This window comes from Rhipicephalus sanguineus, chromosome 2 (assembly GCF_013339695.2).
Source record: "Rhipicephalus sanguineus isolate Rsan-2018 chromosome 2, BIME_Rsan_1.4, whole genome shotgun sequence".
NCBI classification, from domain to species: Eukaryota; Metazoa; Arthropoda; class Arachnida; order Ixodida; family Ixodidae; genus Rhipicephalus; species Rhipicephalus sanguineus.
The window spans coordinates 101,535,896-101,558,454 of record NC_051177.1 but is presented as its reverse complement, the minus strand read 5'-3'; the positions used below and the strand labels follow the sequence as shown (position 1 = coordinate 101,558,454).

Here is a 22,559-nt window from a genome sequence, read left to right as displayed (position 1 = left end):
TTAGAGGGGCACAGCTCTAGCAAGTCTTTCCTTCCATTGCTGTTATTTTATGGTTGTGTTAGTGCAGTAGTTATAGGCTGTTTCCATGACTCTCTCTTTGTCTTCTTAAGATTTGCTTGAGGAAGTGAATTCCAAGAATAGAAAATGTGCATTTGTTCAGTTTCCTGCAAAATTAAGCATGCGCGACTTCTGAACACTTTTCCAAGGTGCCGAACACTCCAAGAATGCGAGAGCGAACGCCAGTGAGACCTTGCCAGTTCTTTCGCCACCTCGCACGAGTCTGGAACAAACAACCCAGCCAACGTCGAGGTCTTTGCTTGAGAAGAGCAGTGCAGAAGCCTCACAGCAGGTTCGTCGACGGCCGGGAACTCCTTTCTCTGCGCCTGCTCCCGCTAGCCCTGTTCAATCTGAAGATGAGCAAGCGTGGACAGACCTTGGTGAGAATGGCCACCACCTCGACGAGGGTCGTCACGACGACTCCAGGGGTGAAGAGACAGATCACCTTGAAGAGGGCGCGGCATCGGCCCACGATGACAGTGACAGCTGCTCGGAGGAGCTCTTTGGCGAGTCCAACGATTCGGCCTCAAGCGTGGGCAACGCCACTGATGGAGACGAGCACGCGGAAGATCGTGAAAGGGTGCCTTCGCGGGAGGAGGCGAAGCGGAAGCGAGACAGCGACGACGATGAGACTGCGGCGCAGGACGGCTTGCAAGGAAGCGGAGAAAAGTGCAAGGACACGGATGACGTGTGGGACTGTGTCTGGGATGGCTTCGACGACGGGGCGCAGCAGGACGCAGCTCCTCCAGAGCGTCGTCCGTCCTCTGCTTCAAGGTGGGACCGCCATTCACCCGCTGCTGCCAAAGCAGCCAGCGTGGAGGAGGTTCCTCGGGAGATGCTTGACTCCTTCTTTTTTGAGGAGCAGGGAGGTGAGGCCATTACTTTGTTTGCCAGTTTTCTCCTGTGTTTCTTATTTGGAGTGTAGGCCTTCCATTCCTGGGTTTTTGAGGGGCTCCTCGTTGTTGTGCAACCCGTTTCTGTGCCAGACTTACATCACGTGTGTTCCAGTCATTTATTTGGTCATAACGTTGTACGTGTGATGAAGCCATTGTAGTGCAAAAGAACACAGACAAGGAGAAGAGGGCAGGACGTGCCCTGTCTGCCCCACAGGACATCGCAAGCTCCTCTCCTGTGCACAAAACACCACAGGTCACCTATAGTGTCCTGTAGAGCCTGTGGTGTCCTACCCCCTCCTCTCTGTGTTCTTTTGCTTCAGGATAGCTTCATTACGTTGCAGCCAACTTGCCCAGAAAGGTTTACTTCAAAAGTGTGGTGGCATCCCCCCCCTTTTTTTTTAACACGATAGCCTTAAAGAGCTCATTTCGCAGAAATTCCGGTGTCAGAGTCAGTGATGGCAGTGTCCATGGTTGTGAGCAAAAAAAAAACGCGTTGTCCGTGGCAAAAAATTCTAGTTAGATGCAAATAAATATAGGAGCCGGATGGCGTCTGGCATGGTTTAGGTCTCCACTGAGAAATTAAGGCAGGCTAGCGATTGGGAAGGCAATACGAACACGGTTAGATTACGCTATCGCGTTCTACTACAGAAGCGCTAGCTTCTGGGTTGTCGAACTTGTTTTGCCCTGGCTTTGGTCCTTTCTGGTTTAACGATTCCTTTAAAAACCGTAGTGCCTCATCAGGTAAAACCTGAGTGAGGGGAAATCCAAAGCAAAAACAAGCAGTTCCAACACTTGAAAGTTAATAACGTTCCACAACTTCTAGTATGTAATATTGTAAGAAAGTGGGGTACCAGAGATTTTTTCAATATCTGTATGAACTGTGGCAGCTAGATAGTAATTCCATTGGAGCGAAACTGTATGAAGTACAGCAATGCCTGCATTGTCACCACTCAACCAGTACGAGTCTAACTTGTTCACAAAAATTAGATGCCGTAAACACTGAAACCTTATCCCAACACTCTTTCATGCATATTCAGGAAGTACAGCCTAAGGCCACACCACTCATGCTGCTCTGGCAGCTCATTACATTTTTTTTGTACTGTAGACAGACTTCCATTGTAACTAGCATTACCTCAGTAATAGTCATAATACAAGATGAGAAAAGTTTAAAGGGAGCGACAACTGGCCAGAACGGGTGATTAGATCCTGGTGGAAATGAAAAGGCTGTGAATTATAGTGACAGATTCTATAATACTTTTTGTGATCTGAGTAGGATTGATATTTTTAAATCGCGTTTAAAAGTAACAAAAGCCGGTATGTCGCGCAGCCTAGTGCGAGCGCCATGAACCAGACGTATGCAGTCTTAAGCACTTTGTTGTACCTAGTCTAATGCTTCTACACGCACCAGAACGAGGGCTGAAAATTTGAATAAATTCCCGTTTGTTTCTAAGGTAAAAGAAGTAAAGCATGAGATGCGGCGCTGCTTTCGTGGCTAGTGAAACGGAGGCTGCGGCGCATGCGTGTGGCGTCCGGCGGCCTTTCCCGCGTCGCTCTGCTCTCGTCGTATCGGACTTTTGAAGAGTAGCACGTGAGTTTGCGCTGCTGCTCGCAAAATGCCATCGACTTACTGTTCTGTGGAGGATTGCTACCACTTCATGAACAGCACTGCTGGTGTATCCTACCACTTGTTTCGTTTTCGAAGGCTTAGCTTGGCTTGGCTTGACTAAAATGTGATAAAGCGACCTGTGTACGGCCAAAGTACTTCTATAAGAAGCCCCAGAAAAACGCTATAACTATTTTAAAATAATTTAATATGCTAGAAAGCAGTAGTCGCGGCACCGCAGGCTTTTGCAAATGTAACATTGCCTTTTCATACTTAGGGCATAACTTGTCACCACTGCTGGCGTATAATAGCTATCGCGCTCACCTCTCACTGTTTGCAGCATGTGATATTAAGACTGCATAATCGCTGCAGATCGAAAAAGTCTGATTACAAATGTTTTACGGCGTTCTCCGCGTTACCACTCCGTGATTAGAAGCTCTGACCGGTAAGCTTCCCATTGTACTCAAGAAAACGGGTACCACAAAAGTTGGTTGTCGGTCCCTTTAATATGATTTTTCGGGAGGTACCCACAGTTTCGCACAAAACAAAGCAAAAAGCTTTGTAAGAGATGCAGAGCACTCTGCGCGGTGTTTGTGCACAACCTCTAATTTGCTTGTTCTGTGAAATGACACATTTCTGCTGGGCATATTAGTATAACCAATTGTCCCCTATTGCAGCAGTCTTAGAATACTGCATTTGCATAACGAACCCATATTTTTTTCTCCAAAAAGTGGATGCACTGTTGGGGGTGGCAAGCTCATTATGAGGGATAACATCTTTAACATGTTGTTTTCTCTCTCTGCCTGTTTAATTACATTGCTCTAAAAATGCATCTGAAGGCCAGCTGCCAACAAATGAAACATAGAGGGAAGTTACCGAAACTAGATACTTGGCTTGTTTGTGTTGAATGAATCACTCATTCAACACATTTCTTTTTTTTCTGTTGCCGTGTTCGATACACAGGTGCAGATAAAGGAGCAGCTCCCACTGGTCTTGAACACACGCCTGTGTCATTGCCTCGATATCTTGGAGCACCGAGTCATGCCTACACACCGGTGACCCCCCTGCCGGACTACGGAGCCATGCATACACCGGAGCTGCGAGACCAGCTTCAGCAATTCGGTGTGCGCAGGCTGCCACGGAAGCAAGCCGTGAACGTCCTCAACCGCATATACGATGAGACTCACCCACGTACGTAAAAATTGCTGCTTCGCAATTCATATTTCAAAGGAAAACCAACATCTCTTCTTTCTTTAAACTATCGTTTGTGTGATTGCTAATCACAAGTCATTGTGCTAATCCTTCCATAAGCAACAACTCAACGACGCAGCTATCTTGAAAGGGACAAGAGAAAAACGATTTTTCTCACACTAGCATATTACTCTTTCACAATTCCAAAATCGCCACGCTTGCCGCAAGAGACGCTTGGCAAGGGAAAAAACGCGCACAAAGAAAATGCCGGTGGCGACTCCACCTTGATATTCCCTCAACAGATGTCATGACACCTTATATTTTTACGGCATCTACTAGGTCCTGCATAGTTCTGAACCAGTAAAAATGTTGTGCATTATCCTCTGAAGAGGCTATAGATTTAACGTACCAAGTTTCGGGAAATTTTGTTGAGCCTACATCATCAAAATACGAAAAATACGCTTTGAAATCTGTGGCGTCATGTGCGGTGATTTCGGCGTGAGATTTAACAATAAAACTTTTACCTTGATTTTTACTTCTTTTAATAAACCTATGATGGTGAAATTAATGATATTAGAGTTCTCAGAGTACAATTTGTCAATCTAAATTGATTCATTGTTTCACGTTAGTGTCCCTTTAAACCTGTTGTTTTTCAGGATGGGCACAGGAGCAGTGCAGTGCACATACTGTTCATATGTAAAAATGCACTCCATGTTGCTTAAACATGGAAGGTGACTGTCAGAGTAAACAATTATACAGAGTGCAGAAAAACTGATGCACAAACACCACTTGTGAAGTATACTGCTTCATTGATATCTGATTATGGTGTAACAAATTATTGTCGACATGTCTTGGTATACAGCATGACAGTGCGAGAGCGGTGGTGGCAGCATGATAGCAAAAGAATGCACTCAGTGCTGCTTGTAAAGTGTTGTGCAGTGAGATCATTCCTATTACTTTTGCCAGGCTTTCTCATGAGTGTTATTCAGAGCTTACAATGTTGCCTTGAGTTTCTGGCTCGTAGAAACACGTCCCTCAGTAGAACTCTCAAGAAACAAAAATGCTGGCTCTTGTTTGTGGATCCTGCACCTTGGCTCATGGTTAGCAGTAACATGTTTGTTCTGAAAGGAAAAATCAACTAAGCCTTAAAGGGGTGGTGCCATCAAAGTTCGAGGCCATAACAAGCCTGTTGTGGGTTTCCTCTCTATGCAAGGACATTCCACACGAAAGGTCGGACACAGAAAACGTTTAGAATATATTTTAATTCACTTCCAAAGTGTACCTAAATGCTCAGTCTCTCGATCGAAACCCATCGCTAGCGCGCCAACACTGACGTAGATCTGTAGGATGGACAACGAAAGTTGTAGTGACGTCACACCAAATCTGCTGTAGTAACGTGAGTGACCTCCGGACATCCGCCACTTCCGCAACGTGCGTACCGGCTGTAGTGAACTAGAATATATTCTAGTTAGCATCGGTTGCTACATCACTCGCCGAGTTTTGATCGCTTCCTGGCTATGTGCGTCACAGCCTTGTGTGGTCACGTGACCACGCCTCCTACACTTCTACGTCACTGCCCAACCTCGGCGCTCAGAAACCGAAACCGAAAGTTGTCCAAATCAAAAGGCGATAATAAATTATTTAGCGAGAATACATGAATCTTGGTGCGTGCATCATGCTTCCTGGAGATATAGGAAACGCTTACAGCAAAGAACGCGCAAGCCACAAATTTGGCGGCACCACCCCTTTAAGCTTAGTAGGTGCACCATAAAGAAGTTCAGTGTGCTTTCTGTTGCATGATGGATGACGCAGATATATGAGTACATTGCTTGGAATGAATAGCACAAACTTCAGGAGTTATAAAAATTTTGGAACCTAGATAACCTGCTCCCAGTAGAGCGTGGATGTGGAATTCAAGAATTTCTTGAATGTGGATTTCACACTCAAGAATTCTGTTCAAACCAGTGCATCACTTGTCGCATTAGAACATTTCAGTATGCTTGAGGCATTTAGTAGGGAATGCTGCAAATGAGGCTTCCTTTTTTAAAGCCGGTATCAGTGCATAAATGCACTTCTTCGACAATGCTTCGCAGTGGTCCCTGAAACGCCCGTGAGGATCACGTTCCCAAGGCGGGGCATGAATGCAGGCGGCGATAGGGACTATAGGAGTGGGCCGATGTTGACAAGTGGTCGACCTGAGCCATTCTCCGGGAGTTCCAGTGCTAATGAAGAACCCTCCCACTACAGTGTGTCGTCAAGGTAACCTTAAAGGGCTGCCCTGGGCAGTTGGACATTTTGTGACATGTTTGTACGAATAATTCAATGTTTATTGTATATTGTTAAAGGATCTATCTGCTTGTAGGAATAATAAAGTATGTTTGTTTACGCCACCTGTGGCGCGTCATGCATGGCTGCTCACTTTCACATGCACTACAGTGACATCACCCTCTGCAGCTCAAAACTTGCCGGTCCACAAAAGGCTGTTTGCACAGAGAGTCCAACTGTACGTAGGCGTCGCCAGCAAAATGGAGGTCATTGTAATAGCTTGTCTTCTGCTTGTGGCCACGAGAGATGGAATACCTTGGTCACTGAACATTGCAACGCCATGTGCGTACGGTGAAGCAGAACCGATGCTACACCACAGCAGCATATTTTGATATTGCACAGGAATGTGTTGGCTCTGCAATCTTAATATGCTGGCAAGCATCGACTTCTCTAAATAATGTACCATAACAGCATGTCCTTCTGACTAATTTTGGTTTGAACGTTATAAAATGTGGATGCATTGCAATGCATTGACTCTCGATTATTGCAGCTGTTACAAATGAGAGCAGCCAGAACCAACATGCAACACATTTTATATCTTTTTATGAGCAATGTCATCATACTTAGCTTTACTGCTAGTGTCAGCAAATTTTGCTCGGTGCCACGACATTACAGTAATCTCAGTAATACTAACTAAATATGAGAGCAATAATACTAGATCGAAATGCGCACTTTTACTCTTGTTATATAATGTAACTGCTGAAGGTGTTGAAGTATAGCCCAAGAATTGCCGATGAATGCCACTTATGCGCAGTCACCATCTTAACTCTGTTAGAAGCTTGTGAAGTTGCAGGTGTTCAGAAATGAGAGAGGACTTTCAAGTCAACGTGCGTCTATAAAATGGGAGTGAGCATTTTGTTTTAATGCTATATTAAGGAGGCCATGTTGCAGGAAATCCAGCATCATCAGTGTTGTCCGTGAGCAAAAAAATGTAGGATGCAAAGAATAAAAATTGGGGTTCATGCCGAAATCAAACCCAGGCATGCTGCTTGACAGTCAAGTATTCTACCACAGAGCCACGCCAGTACTTGAAGCTGCTTCGGAAAAAGACTCTGTAGAGGCATTATGTCGGTCGAGGAGTCATGTTAGATGTAATATTACATGCATGGAAATGCATCAGACATTGGGTCATGTGAATTGCATAACAAGTGAGTGGTTTAAAGCTGCTGGCCCATGACAAAGGGCTCAGCCATTATTCATCGTCATCATCATCAACCACAGCATCAGCAAAGCGTGCAGCTGGTGCACACACTGCCTTGCACATGCGTAGTGGGTACTTTGCTACTTTGCAAAATGGGATATTATGGTGTAGTGGATACTTTGCAACTGTACTTGCAGTAGGCACCATAGGTGAGTTTACAACGGCCAACATCACGGGTACAGTCGTTCTTTCCTTCATGGAACGGTTGCGGTTTCCACTGAGAAGCAAAGCATGGCAATCAAATTAGCCATTGCGTGCGGTGCCCTATTATGCTATTGCATTCATCTCTTAAAGGCAAAGCTTAAAAGTTTTTCCCCAAATAAAATTAATAAACAAACAAACAAACAAATTGCTATAGAAGGTCAGCAACTAACAAGGCTATGTAATTGCCATTACATATCCTTTCTTCAAAGCTTTCTTCTTGTGCAGAAGCACCAAAATGACATTTTTTTTTATTGCCAGCACATGCAAGCTCTCCCCTGTCATGAAGAGCTCATAGTTTGACTTGCCTATGCAGTACCAGATAGTGTTGCTGGCATAGTGCTAGCAAGTATATATTTTTTGTTTCCTTCTAAATACATGCCACACCAAGTTTCTTCTGTGCTGCATATTTGCCACTAGTAGCATTATTGCACATTTTTTTTATGCACTGGTCTGGGCTTTGGTGCCTTTTGGTTGATCACAATAACCAATTGCTTTCCACTGCTGTATTTGCTTTTAGTGACGAGGCAACGGCTACTGGGCATTTCACTTGTCAATCGAGTTAATTTGCCACTGCTGCAGTAGAAATTAACGTTGAGAAAATGCTTGCTTTTGGCTTTTCTTTTTTAACTTGCAAGGAGCAGTGGTGAAGATGGGAGCTGCAGTGATACTAGTGACACTGATATCAAAGAACAACTGAGACGGTTCTTTGAGAGGAACACTGAGCTGTCAGAGAAGATCTTAATGTATGAGGTGAGCACGGTCCACACAACCACTCGCAAGCAACGATTTTGGAATGCTACTTTGCTGCAAAAAAAAATTGTAACTTGCAATCGTGGTTGTGTTTCTTGCTTATTTTCAGCCTATTGACTTCCAAAAGCTTCGACTAAATCTCAAGCAAGCCAATATCAGGATATCTTCTAAGAACCTGATAAACTATCTGGATGAGCAAGTGAGCATCATTGCACATAAGCTTATTCTCGCATCATTTTAGTTGCATTGTTATCGGAGAAATGCTGCACCGCTGCCTTGGTTGGTCGTGAGAATGTGCCGACGATGCAGTACTGTTCAGTAATACCAGGACTACCAAATAAGGCCTTTTTATCATTTAAGAGCACCTTTCCATCTCAAGAAGGAGTAAACGTTTTGAGCTCTATCGCACAAGTATTGCATGTATGTGGGCGGCAGGAAAACTGAAACTGCTAGCAATATGTTTTACCGAATCAGCATAGGTGTACGCAATTGTTGCTTACCTTACTACCTCACTTGCAGAGGCCAACTGATTTCAGTACTGCTGTGCATGCTGCTTCTTCCTGGAAAGCATTTTTTTTTCTTTTTCGTATGCTTACCCATCCCCTCACCCCACCACAATGACATGCATGAACCATAGGACTCGTAAGTGACTAAAGTAAGGGATGTACGTAGTACAGTGTCTCACAATAATCACCCACTTGTATAATCGAATGTTTCACTATCCCCATGCTTTACTTAGCAATCCTTTACTAGCGATTTCATGGGACTAAGTCTTGCTTTTTCCACTTCAAACATCGAAATTGCAAATACACTCTCGCTATGAAAACTCCGAACCAATTTGATGAAACTTACTGCATTAAAAAAAAAGCTATTGTTGGCCATTGGCAGTAAATTTATGCTTGTAGGTTTTTTGTTAAAATTCCAAGAAATTCTCTAACTGAATTTCAAGCATGATATTTCTGTTTTTATAAATTGCGAATTTTTTACCTAACATTTCTAGGATTCACCAAGATTATACAAATCAAATTGGTCGAGTCATATCCAATGAAGAGTGGTTCTGCAGCTTTCACATGCATTCGTAGAAGCAGCTTGGTGCGGTGAATCCATGTAACACTAACTGTTTCAGTGCATCACATTCACCATGCCTCGCTCTGAAAAGCAGCAGGCAAAGCAAAGGCGGCGACAGGAAAACTTCAGACGTAGGATGCTTGGCAAGCGCACTCTTGCCACTGCACAAGAAGGTCTGCCGTAGAGTGGTGAACGAGGGGACGCATATGGACATACCCTCACGTTCTCTGTCATATCCCCAACATGATATAGCAAGGACCAAGAAACCAAGTGCTTGGGGCCATTTATGATCAGTTGTGTACAAGAACCAAGTGGTAAAATACATGCTTCTTTGTTTTCATACCCACTGATGTCCTTTTTTTTTTTTCTGTCCTGGATCAGCATGCCTGCAGTAGTGTGGCAAATTTTTCTGTGATACTGTCTGAAACAAGCAGCCCTAACCCTTCACCTTCCCTGGATGAGCTTGGCATGTAGAGTACTAACGGATTCAAAGCGACATCAAATTTTTTAGTATAACGACTTGAATGCGCAATTGCTCGAGATAACCACGTCACGTTGCGACGAATCTGGTCTCTGAAGATAATGTTGGCTCTGATCTACATGTTTGAGTAGAAATTACGGCGATATGACCCGAACTGAAGATGTCAGAAATAAAAACATGTGCATTACTTGGCCTTAAATTGTCCTATTTCAATCCACGAGTACTGTACACACATTTCACGCGCCAACTGTTATGGAGCAAGTTGCCCATGACATAACCTGCCAACCTTTCCTGGCAAAGATGATCCACACAAATAGATGCGCCTATAGTTCTTTTTCATTCTCATATGGTGTTGCAGTACCATTTTCCACTGCAAGACCTAAGCAAGACTGCAAGCCATGCAGGGTAGGCAACCTTCCTCTGAACTTAACCACTTTTTTATCATGTTCTTCTATTAAAAGGAGTTTGTTTTGAATGTATTTCTTACATTTACTCAGTGTGACGATTCCACAGAGCACTAAAAAAAGTTCTTGAAGAGATTCTGCTTTCGCGTGCCTCGATTTAAATTTCGTCACTTCCTCGTCGTGGGTAGTTCCCGGTCTGATGCATTGAGTCTCCTGCGGCGCGAGCACGGTCAGTTTCTGTATCGGTCTTAAAGTTCCATGATGAACATTTCTAATTGCTTGCAATTTTCACAATTTCTATAAAATGGGTATGCCATAAATTGTCATGCACTACAATTTTTTTCATATAAACTGCCCTCATGTCAATAATTAAAAAGTTAATGAACATGTTTTCGCTAATTAGTCACGTCAGTTATTTTAGCTGCGGAAAAGTATTTCCGTCTCAACATAGAGTTCACATGCGAAAACAAAAGGAGCCTGACTGCCATAGAATTTTTATTAAAAAATCGGTTTTGGTAAAAAAAAAAAAAGTCCTGTATACTAGTACAGTACTCGCGGATTGAAGCAGGACAATTTAGGGCTAAGCGACACACATGCTTTCGTTTCCACCGTCTTCACTTTGGGTCATACCGGTGCAATTTAGACTTGAACGTGTAGACCAGAGCCAACATTATCTTTAGAGACCAAATTCGTCGCGACAGGACGTGATTATCTCGAAAAATTGCGCATATCAGTCGTGACCATTAAAAAATTTGGTGTCTTGTTTGAATCCGTGAGTACTGTACATACCCCTGAACAGCTGAAATCGCAACCCTGTGGGCTATAAATGACCTAGTATCAAACGGAAGCCACCCGCGAGACAAAACCAAACTTACCATCGCACACCCGTGCACATGCCAGTGCAATGGTATGAACAAATCTTGGAATGGAAAAAAAGGTCCACAGCACAAGAAAAAAATTACCTGCATTCCTGCAGGATGACGGCACTTGCTAGGTAAAAGAAAGCTGAAGAAAAAAGTGGCATGTCTTTTCTTTTTTTTTTCAAACACGCAGCCAGCACCAACCATTTGGGACTCGTTCACAGCACCACACACGTACGTTATTGACTCTCAAAGTGTTACATGGGTTATAAATTACTACAGAATATGAACTTTGTTGCAGCAATCCTTTAAACAAGCTTCTTGCCCATTTCGCTAAACTTGATAGATTTTGGTGACAGCAAAGAAATTCTCGTCGATGTCATACATTGCAGCTTCGAAGTCCACTGCACTAGAAAATTTACGTAGTAGTGCACAGCATTTCCATCTATCTGCTACTGATAACAACATACACGATGTTTCAAGAAATGTGTCAAAAATAAGGAAATGCAATATTTACTCCCTTTACATAAGGTTTACTCCCTTCACGATTACCTTATGGCGACAGACATTTTAATAGAGATAATTGCAGTATGAATTATAAAAATTAAAATAGTTAACTATTTATTTAGAGGAGATAGGCGATCAGGTCAAATGGGGGAATTGAAGTCCTTCCTGCGAAGCACCCATTGCCGCTTTTTGATTTCCAAAATGTGGCCGCTGGTAATTTTTGCGAAGTGATGAAATTCACCGGCGAAACTGCTATGCCCAAAAGTGCAACTGCCATACCCAAGCAGACAACAAGAATGATGTCGCAGTTTCCAACAACAGTTACGGTGATGGTGGTTCTGCATTTGTTAAGCCGCATGCATCATGCATGCTATCATGGCAAGTGCAGACCGCACAACCACGAAGCGAAGTACATAGGTGGTTGATTGTAAGACACTCGCTCGTTCTGGACATCTTGGAAGTGTGTGGCAATTGTGCTTTTCGGCATGTTGGTTTTGCCAGTGAAATTGGTCAGATTTCATCACCCTGTAGAAAATTACTGCTTCTGTTTGGAAATGTCAAAGCAGCAATGGGCTCTTCACAGGAAGGACTTCAATTCTCCCATTTCACCAAACTGCCTCTCTCCTCTGCCATAATTGATGTCTCTAATCTGCTGCCACAGAAAATGTAATACCAATGGTAGTGAGCAAATTTCACAGTTCCCTAATTTTAAGGATTTTCAGACACATTTGTTGAAACACCCACTATACGCTGCTAATACCTTTCACTTAGTTGCAGTGTTTTGAGAGAACTTGTGAATCATTGCTTCGTTAAGAACAGACAGATGCAAACGTGTATGTCAAATAGTGCCTTTTTAATGGTAGACATTAAGTCATATACATAGAAAAGAAATCATAAATAAGTCTCAACTTTCTTTTAACTCAGAAATAAGCAAGGAAAGCCTGCAGTCTCAATTAACTTAAAAGAAACTCCAGTTGGCTGTGTTTTCTTGATGCCATTTTGAAAATACTTTTAAACACAAGCTCCTTTTGGCAGACGTTAGATAGGCTTTTCTGTTTCAATACTGAACCGAACGGCGAAATGAGCTAAGTGAACTGCTGAAGAGATGGTCGCCAACCTTCATAAACCTGTACATTATAGTTTGCAAACATGGTTAGTTTTTGGTGCTCTACAAAAGAATGTGGGATGCGAATTAAGGAAGCAGGGGAGACACACACGTCCTATGTACACGGTCGCCTTTGTAGATGACAGTGGAGGATGAGTTGCCAATGTACAGATCAGGAGTTGGTGACAGTGTGCAAGCAACTTGGCCTGTGAGGGCTCAACAGCCACATGAAAGTAAAACTTGAAATGACTGTCTACAATAAATAAGTTAGGAGAGACCGACTGCTGCAGACACCACCCGAGGCAAGGATGCAGATGAGAGGAGAGATCGCGGCATGTCGTGATGGTCCCGCGGAGAAAAAACAATGCACCGGAGGGGATGACGAACGAGAGCAATTGTCCTTCAGTCTCCCGCCTCTGCCATTGTTTGCACCCTACAAAATAGACTTCGCGACCCTTCCCTAAAACTGTACAAGGCCCCATTTTACAAAAGAAAGTACAGCCACCACACACAGTCAATCACCACAGAACGACGGATCACTGTCCTCATTGTCACTCGACCCGTCGGAGCAGATGACCCGCTTTCGCTTTTTGCGAGGCTTTTTCTTTGCCTTGTCACTCACTGCGGCAGCACCTTTAGAAGTCCGACCCGGAGGCCGGCCACGATGGGTCACGGCAGCTGTCGACAACCGTTGCCGTGGCACGGAGGTGGCCACGGCGACTGTGGGCAGCGCTGCCGTGGTGGGGGTGGCCGTTCCGGTGCTGGCAGCGGTGCCTGCATTTGGAGCAGCACCGTCTTCTGTGGCTGAAGGGGGCGCAGTGGCTGTAGCCACCGCTGCGGGCCGTGGCTGTCCCGCGTCCTGGTCGTCGTCGTCATCGTCCGGGTCGATGGTCAGCATCAGCTGCTTGAAGTCGAGGTAGCGGCGGCAGAGCTCTTCTCCGGTAGTGTGTCCCTCGTCCCCAGATTTCAGAAACTGCACCGTTGGCTCTGGATTGAACCGAACCCCCGAACGCCGGTTGAGGGCCTTCTCGTACGTTTTGGCGGCTTCGTTGGGAGAATACTGCTGAATGCGGCTGTCTGTGAAACCGTACGTATCCTTCAGAGTTTGCTTTACAAAGAGAAGCAAGATGCAGCCTTGTGCTGCTTGCATGCTCTCTTCAAGGGGTTCCAAATCTCCAGGGAGCCTCGCTATCAGAGCATCCAAGTCGTCGTCGTCTTCCTCATCGTATTCTTCCGTACGCGTGGCTCCCTCCCGAGGCAACAGTGCTTCACGAAAGCTCTGCAACAAGTTGGAGCCTGACACAGAGAGCAGGACATCAATGTGGTGCATGACGAACAGTGGCTCGTCCTGCACCTGATATGGGAAGTACACAATGTTGTCAGCCACATAAAGCAGCTCTGCCAGGGGCACCCTTGCCTGTTCGTCGAAGAGCTTGAGCAGAGCCAGCAAAAAGGCACGTCTGCTCTGCCTGGTTGCTCGGAGCACGGAGTACAGGAAACCGTTGCGGCTGACGGGTGCTTCTGGGCAACGGTACCCACGTACGAGAGAACCCAGCTGGGAAGTTCGGTGCATTTCGAAGGAGAGACGCATGCCTGCGAGGGCTTTCATCTGCACAAAGCCCGGGTATTTCTTTTCCAGGTCTTGCAGCAACTGGTCGGCCTTGGTACGCAACAGCTTATCGTCGTCGGAACCGAGACAGGCAAGGTGTGGGACCATCTGCACAGGGTGTACCAAGCCCTGCCCTAACACAAGCTGCAATACTTGCAAGGCAGCACGACGCACTACCTGGTCGGGGTGGGCAGCTGCGGCCAGAATGTCTTTAAGGTAGACCTGCACAACTGTGCTGGCCATTCCGGAGGACACATCGCCCATTTCCTTCAGGTTTTCTCCTTTGGACAGCTTGCTCCACTCGGCATCTCGGCGAATCATCTTGGCCTCTTCTTCCATCAGATACGCTGTCAGGTTCTTGAGAACTTGCACTCTTGCTACCGCAGGCGCCAGGGGACTGCTTAGCAGGTGCTTGTACAGCTCCTTGATTTCAGGCCCCAGCATTAAATCGTACTGGCGCACGAGCATGAAGCCGAGGCCCGTCAGTGCACGCTGCCGAATGTCCTCAACTTCGTGTTCTGTGAAGTACATCATCGCGGTAAAGACCCTCTGCTTTAGAGGCTGGTCGGCATCTTCAGCAGCGGCAGACTCTACAGTGCTATCTGGAGCAGGTTCTAGATGCTCGAAGTCAAAATGCCGGCACAGCAGGCCTAGTGTGTAGAGGCAACGTTGGAGACTCTGGCGACTGTATTCACGACCGGCCTGATGCTGCCGCTTCACTAAGCACAATAGCATAAAAAACTTGTGAAACATATCTCGCACTAGTGGGTAGTTGTGTGTCACACGGTTTACCACTGCACTAAGGCAGCTTACGCTGGCAGGAAGGATGGCCATGGCATTGCGAATAAGCTGCTTGGCCAGGTCTTCTTCAATTTGTGCTAGAAATGATTCGCTCGGATGCTCCATCAGAGGCACCACCAGCTCGAGGCAACGAGTGACATGCTGCAGCACCTGGTAGTCCTGTGGCCCCTGATACACGCATGCTTAGGTACGGCTGGATGGTGTGAGCATGGCGCACTAGGAGCTGAGGCTGAATGCGGCTGAACAAGTACAAGGTGCCAAGGCAGGCTACTAAATGCTGCGATGATTCAGCACCCTCTTCCAGTCGTAGCAGCCGTTCCACCAGGCAGTCTACAATCTGCCGGCATGACTCCAACACACCTCGCCGTTGCCCATCCTCTCGGTCCTTCAGGAGGCCACTGAGCAGTTGCTCAAACAAGTCGAGTCCCATCTCACGACACGCGACTACAACATGAGTGATGTGGCGCACCTTTTGTAGAAGTCTCTCTTCGCTGTTCTGAGGTGTGAACCACATGCTCTGGAACACTTCCCCAACTAGTTTCTTGATACCTTCCTCGTCATTGACACGACCGATGATCTTTACACATATTTCTGGAATTTTCTCGAACTCTGGCTGTTCAAGGCACACATCCTTGAGGATTTTGATGACTCGCTTGCGTACACTTACACCCGTGTCTAAAATTCTCTCTGTTAGCATGTCGTAGTACTTGTGTGTCAGCTCTGGTCGTACCAGAATGAACTTCCCCACCAAGTCCACAGCTGCTTCACGGACGCTTGTCGAGTGGTCGAGCAGACGCCCGTGCACCCCTTGCCGCATGTCTGGCCGGCCCAGGATCGACGGGTCCGCTTCGACCACAAGTGTGAGACACTTCATCGCTTTGGTGCGCACAGCAACTGCCGATTCACTCAGAACTCGCAGAATCTGTGTAAGGTACACGTCAAAACTCTGCGAGAACGGCCGCCGAGACGCCAAGAAACGCGAGATGAGCTCTGCAGTTGCATAGTCCAATGTGCCTTGCTCGGACTTTAGGCCACTACCAGAGTCCTGAGGCTTTGCCAAGTGCAGAAGAAACTTTTTCCGCTCTTCCACCAAAGCTGCAAGCTTGGCTTGCTGCTCTTCATTTGGCACAGAGGACTTCTTTTCATCATCTTCTTCCTCTTCCTCTGGCTCACAATTTCGCCTACTTGCCTTGCTCCTGCTCGTGCGGCTATTGGCCTTGCTTGGTGACTTTGTACTTTCTTTTTCTTCGTCACCATGGTTCTTTTCAGCTTTAGCCTCAGCCATGGCATCCCTGTACCACTGTGCCACATAGAAGCGTCTTGAAAACTGCAGTGATGGGTCGCTGTCGAGGTTGGCGTCAAGGTAATGAAGTAGGGCCCTCTGTAGCAGCTGTGTCTCGTCCATCGGCCGTGCACCTTTAGAAAGACTCGTCAAAGGCAAGTCATCCTCCTCATCCTCCTCGATCTGACGGAGAATGTCCTTTACAGTTTCCTTCTTGATCTGGCTGTTCACGGCATCTTTACGCAATCGAGCAGCAACCACTCCGAGGTAATCGAGAGACGCTACTCGCAGAGACATGTCCAGCGACTTGTTGCTGAAGTTCTGCACAAGCAGTCGTCCGAGAAGGCTTAAGATTAACTCCGATGCAGGCCACTCTGGCTTGTTGACTGTGCTCAGCAGGTCTTGGACGAAATTCTCAAACACTGGCCTATAGTCCATGTCTTCGTTCTTTGTGCCACACTTGCGTAGAAATACAGACAGAAAATTGGCAGCAGTGTGAACAGCTGCGTCATAGGATGTTACAATCAATACATCCGCATCCACCGTTTTCTCTTTGCCCTCTCCTGTTTTGTCTTTGCTGGTTTCTGCCAGTTCCCTTGGCACAGGAGATCCTTCAGGAAGTCTAACGACGCTGTGTATCAGCTGAAGAACCAGCGCTGTCAGCATCTGTATGTACTCTTCAGAGTTTAGTCGATAGTTGCGCAAGCTTCGTTTGCTAGTGGGTAGGCGTGCAATGGAAGCCAGGATGTCCTCTAAAATGAGCTGCCGGTGCTTCTCATAATGAGCAAAAATGGTGGTCACCAAGCGCAGGGCATGCAACTGAAGCTCACTTACACCTTCAACGAAAAATGGACCAACACCCAACGTGGACACCTGGAGAATTAAGGTGTCGGTTAATGTCTGCAGTCCCAAAAGTTCTGCAAGCAGCCCAACCAATTCGTGAAGCTTGTTGTAAAGCTGGACCAGTGCACGGTCTTTCACTTTCTGGGAGGCATGGGCCCGCTTCTGCCTTGCATTGCAGCCCTCCTTTCCACGAGAGTCCACCCTGTAAACTGGGTCAAACAAAGGGTAGATGGTGTTCTGAATCTGAAACTTTGCAAAGACGACGATGCGCTCGATCAAATCTTCCAAAAATACCCGCTTAGGCATGTTGGCTGAAGTCATTATGTACAAGGCAGTTAGGGAGGCATCTGCTGATCGTGTAATGCGCTCCATGGTCAGTTCTGCATATAAACGGCCTTCCTCATCCTCTTGATCTTCCTGGTCCACCGGACAAAGCTTAGCACCATCCACTACATTCCTTTCCAGTATGGACAGCAAGCGAACAAGACGCTCCGGCGGTACTTGGTTTGTGGCTTGCAAAATTTTTAGCTTGGCTGCTTCATTGCACAGCTGACGCAAAGATGAAGCTGACACCAGTGCTTCTGGAGGGCATCCAACCTCGTCATCCAGCTCTTGGGTCAGGTCAAGATCTTCCATTGAGTCAAAGATGGATTCAGTAGTGCGTGAGAAGCGCTGGTATGTATTGCTCTCCATTAGCTCCTCCGCAGAAAGTGGGGTAGGCACAGGCTCCTTTCTAACCTTCTTGGGCTTTACCTTCGGTTTTTCCCGAACAGGCGGAGGTGCTGGAGCAACTCGACTTGGCTCTTCATCAGGTTCAAATGCAGAGTGCTCACTCTCACTGTGCTGTGACTGTGCTGGAGACTCCGCATACTTGGCCTTCTGGTGGGTCCTGCGCCTGTTTTTCACTCGCTCGCTCAAAGAACTGGCATACTTGTCCATGCTGGATGTCTCCTTTGTTGGCGACGGTCTGTGGCAATTGCGTCGATCATTCCCTTTCGCCGTCTTGCCATCAATGCTTTCCCTCTGCTTCCGCGCGGGTCGCTTTCGTGCTACTACATGTGAACCATCATCATCGTCAGACGACGATTGCAGACGGCTATTCTCGCGCACTGAGTTTCTCACAACCTTGCTTCTGTTTGATGCAGCCTTTGGCGTGGCTTCCTGCGCACTTTGCTTTGTCGGGGATGCTTGCGCTGACTTCCGAGTAGCTTTGGGTCTACTGCTTTCCACATTGTTGACCACACACTCTCTCGGAGGCTCTTTGGACACCTCGTGTACTGGCGGGCTCACAACAGGGACACTGTTTGCACGTTCCACAGGTGGACACACAGGCGAAGGTGGGACTGCATTCTGCACTGCCACACCACCACTAGCACTACCACTGCCACCACTACCAGCACAGGGCACGGGCACAGGACACACTGGCACTGGCGGCACGGGGCACTGTTGCGGCGGTGGCTGCTGCTGTTGCACCGTGGCATGAACCACCGGTGAATCTGTCCGCTTGTCACAAGGGGTCACACAGTTTCCGTTGGAGTAGAAGTTTTGGCTTGGTGGCTGCTTGGGCACTTGGGGCGAGAAGGGTGTCCCATCCAGGATGCCAGCCACCGAGTGGTCGTGCAGTGGCGGGTGCGGAGTGAACGGGGTGGGCGGAAAGAAGCCTGGGCTTCCGTCCAGACCTTCGGCAGGAGAGCACAGCTGAGCGGGGCTGTAGTTCGGCTGCTGCTGCTGCCAGGGCGGTGGCCCCTTGAACAGTCCTCGTGCCACCAACAGTTGCAGGAGTGGGGAGCAGCCCTGGGGTGGCAGGGCACCATCCCCGCCATCCTTGAGCTCCACATGGTCGGTGTTGACTTGGGCCAACGCATCCAGCAGCGGGGGCAGGAGACGGGCATCACTGGCCAGTGCCCGTCGGGCTTCCTCGGCCTGGGCTGCTGGCAGCAGCGACCGAGCAGGGCCTGCTCCGGGCAGAGCAGACGGCAGAGGCAGCTCCAAGAGCAGCTCAGTGATGCTCTGGATGCCTGCGAGCGTAGTGATGGGCACGCTGGGGCCCTCGCCATTCATCATGCCGCCGGGCCGGGGCTCACGCTTTGCCCCGGACCTCTGGCCACCTACGGAACCAAGAACATTCGTGTTAAGCCTTGTAGCAAGCACATTTGGGTGATCGAGTAACAATGCATCGCCACTACATTGCTACGGCTGACATTACACAGTTCACACAGAACGCGCCCCGTCAATAATCGTGCGCATGTAACTGGGTTTTCATATATGTTCCACGCACGAAACAATCGCCGTATCGATTGCGCTGGTAAATCACCTCACATGAGGAACTGTCATATACCACGTCCGAACAGCAGATTCACAGCGAATATTTTCTGAATTAGAGCAATAAGGGTCACATCCAACGTGAAAGCAGCGTTTTGTTTCTTCCTGTTCAATGGCCGGACTTACCGATACTGATGACCCGTAGTTGCACGGAGCACCATTTACGTCAGCTGATATCCAGGTGAGGCGACGTTCAGCATTCCCTCCTCAAGTCGACACGGTGCAAGCCACGACTTGGCGCGACGTTTTCTCCGGGCCACTCGTAGACCTTCGGGGAGGATAGCATTGGGCGCCCAAGTCAGGAATACGTGAGCACCGCCTGTATGGAACAGGCAACGGGGTTTCACGATCACACATGCGGTGTTCTCGTTACACCGATTACGGGAAAAATGTCATTAATCAACACGAATGCGGTCACTTGACAGCCGTCCGCAAACGTGCACAAGCGAAGCGAAAACGAGCTTCGCGTGAACAGCAGTGGGTCAGTCAAAACTGACGCTAGCACCGTGCGCGAGCCGTGTATCCGTCACCGGCCAATAAGAGTCAATCGCAGCGTTGCTGGGCTTACACACGCTGTTGAAGAGCGTCAACGTAACGAGGTGGCACACACAACGAGCGCTAGCAGCGATGAGTAACACGCATTACACCGCTCCGTGCACAGCGACCGCTCGTCTGTCCGACGTTTCCGTATACACAGCGCCGTATTAGGCTTAGCGAACTACGGTGCGCGAAGGTTGCCCTCCACGCGTGTTACCAACGGCCGCGCTGCAAAGCTTGGAGTGCGAAAGCAGTTCTCGTGCGAGGCGATATTTTTTCGCGTAGCGAATGAGTACAAAACGAGGCAAACTCGGCGGGGTAAGTGTTTACGTGCGCTTTAGGCCTAAAGTGGTTGCCAGCCAGCCCGAGCGGAGAAGCGGGTAACCTCCGATTCATGTCATATGATCGAGACAGCGAAGGGAACCGGCTTACCTGTGCCACTCCGTGGGAGTCGGTCATGGTGAAATTATTTTTTTTCTCACTACCGCTCCTCCGAAAGAAGCATCGTAACCCTTTACGAGGCGACAGCGAATTTCTTTTTCGAATAAACTCTCAAAACGGATCATTGTCCGCCATTACGACAAAACAGGAAGGCATTCTTCAACCCAGGATTTTGGCGAAACAAAAAACCGATCGCACGGGTTGTACTTCTACAGGCTACGCTTTTCCGTATAAAACGATCTGCGTCATTAACGTAACGGCGTCGGGGAAACAATTTTTGTCGCGTCATGGGGAAAAAAAAATTTCTCTCGCGGCACGCCGTTTCGAGAGTAGGCGAGAAACCCGTTATGTTTTTGTTGATTGCGTTGTCTGCTTGCTGCTGTGTGTGTGCGTGTGCTACGCTACGGAACGATAGAAAAGCACAAGAGAAAGAAAAAATATCCCGTCGTCGTTCAGCCAGTGTGTACCACAAGTGTTGGCGCCTTTTTGCGATGTGCTACGAAAGCAGCAGGCTTTCCACGACAGAAGTTCGTAGCGATCATTTTGTGCGGAAAGCGATTTGAACGCGCATGCCTGCGAAGAGGTGCGGAACTGTATTCCTGCTTTTGAAGTGGCCGCGTACACCCTACACCCAAAAAGTTCGGGTCCTAAGCTCGCGAAAACGATGTGGTGATCGTGCGTGTACATGTTCCGTGTACGTGACTGTGCACAGATCGTTTTATCTACCTTGCTGATGTAAGGACAATATACAATAGTATATAGTTTACTGTATGCCACCTGGCTTTTTTTTTTTTTTTTACGCCCATAAATTGCCAATAGACGGCATCCACGAACAAGGTTAAGATGTCAACGTGAGTTTTAGAGGGAATTTTAGTGCTCCTGTGTTTAGGGACGCGAACCACCGGACGTCGAAAAATAGTTTTTTTTTTTTTTTTTGCCGCAACGATGCAAGCATAGTTTCACGCATGCGAGCTACGTTCTATCTATCTATCTATCTATCTATCTATCTATCTATCTATCTATCTATCTATCTATCTATCTATCTATCTATCTATCTATCTATCTATCTCTGTCTGTCTGTCGATATGGTATATGTCTAGAGTCTGTAATTACGCTGAGCGAATGGATCTCGGCATAATACACTCTACGGTCTACCGCATGCGCTCTTTTTTGAATACCGCGTGCTCAAATTTTGGGCCGCGCGGATATTCATCGGCGCAGCATGCCAAACACTTTGAGAAAGTTATATATGTTAATTAAAGTATAATTGCTGGTGTGAGGATCGATATTGCTTCACTTATCATCCAGCGACAAAAATGCAGAAACGATTGTAGATCGGCATTAGCAACAGATTAAAACTTGTAGGTACGCTGATATTTTTCGATATCCATGCACCTGTTATGCGCAGTGGATTCAATTGTTATGTGTGCTACAAGGAGATTAGTGAAAACATACTTTGTGAACGTCTATCGAGTATTAATCTGTCATATTCCGATTTATCGTGCAGTTCTTAATTTTTCGACGAGAGGTTCATCGGAAGTTAAACTGGTCAATTTGAATTTCGCGCCTAAACTCATGCGCGACCCACGTCAAAGTGACGTCACGGATGTCGAAGAATTTTTTTCTTGTTTTGGCCATGTTAAGACAAATAAAAGTTGTTGGATCTTGCCACGCAATATATCTTGCCTCCTTAGAACACAATTTTACTAATAAACAATTTCATGTCCCCGCAGACGACGTCGAAATCTATGACGTCACAGCGAACTGATGCGGTAGCTTCAGAGAAGCGTCGCCACCCGTCTGTTTAGTTTGTCTTTACTGGCCTACTAAAGCGTTTTCTCGGGACAAATGTGGTGTTTTTGGTATTTCGGAAGTGTGGTTTTACTGATACAAGCGAAATAATTTTTCTCTTTAGCGTACCTTTTTGTAAAAGTGACAGAAAACAGTGTCGTCTGCTACCACATGCAGTTAAACTGCTGTGCACGTATTCATTAAGACGTTAAAAAAATAATAACCACGACACCCATTTACATGTATGTGCTACGCTAGAGACGCGTTGCAATTAATAATTA

At 47.0% G+C, this 22,559-nt stretch overlaps 2 protein-coding genes across 4 annotated transcripts in view; one reads left to right on the top strand and one right to left on the bottom strand.

The window, feature by feature from the left end:
• Nucleotides 1-9,637, top strand: part of LOC119383469 (structure-specific endonuclease subunit SLX4) — a 30,741-nt gene extending 21,104 nt beyond the window's left edge. The window contains exons 14-19 of one of the 3 annotated variants that reach the window (XM_037651599.2): nucleotides 207-926; nucleotides 3,520-3,747; nucleotides 5,841-6,006; nucleotides 8,119-8,227; nucleotides 8,337-8,426; nucleotides 9,354-9,637. In XM_037651599.2, the coding sequence (XP_037507527.1) occupies nucleotides 207-926; nucleotides 3,520-3,747; nucleotides 5,841-6,006; nucleotides 8,119-8,227; nucleotides 8,337-8,426; nucleotides 9,354-9,479 (1,439 nt within the window). In that variant the 3' untranslated portion in view covers nucleotides 9,480-9,637. Of the gene's footprint in view, nucleotides 1-206; nucleotides 927-3,519; nucleotides 3,748-5,840; nucleotides 6,007-8,112; nucleotides 8,228-8,336; nucleotides 8,427-9,353 lie in introns of all 3 variants that reach the window. The other 2 variants (XM_037651597.2, XM_049412528.1) reach the window with 2 other exon arrangements.
• A 2,744-nt stretch (nucleotides 9,638-12,381) lies between these two features.
• Nucleotides 12,382-20,647, bottom strand: LOC119383468 (nipped-B-like protein). The gene is given in 4 exon segments (XM_037651596.2): nucleotides 12,382-15,233; nucleotides 15,235-19,295; nucleotides 19,636-19,828; nucleotides 20,479-20,647. Coding segments are annotated over 2 exon segments (6,084 nt in total). The 5' UTR covers nucleotides 19,252-19,295; nucleotides 19,636-19,828; nucleotides 20,479-20,647; the 3' UTR covers nucleotides 12,382-13,166.
• Between the last annotated feature and the right edge of the window lie 1,912 nt (nucleotides 20,648-22,559).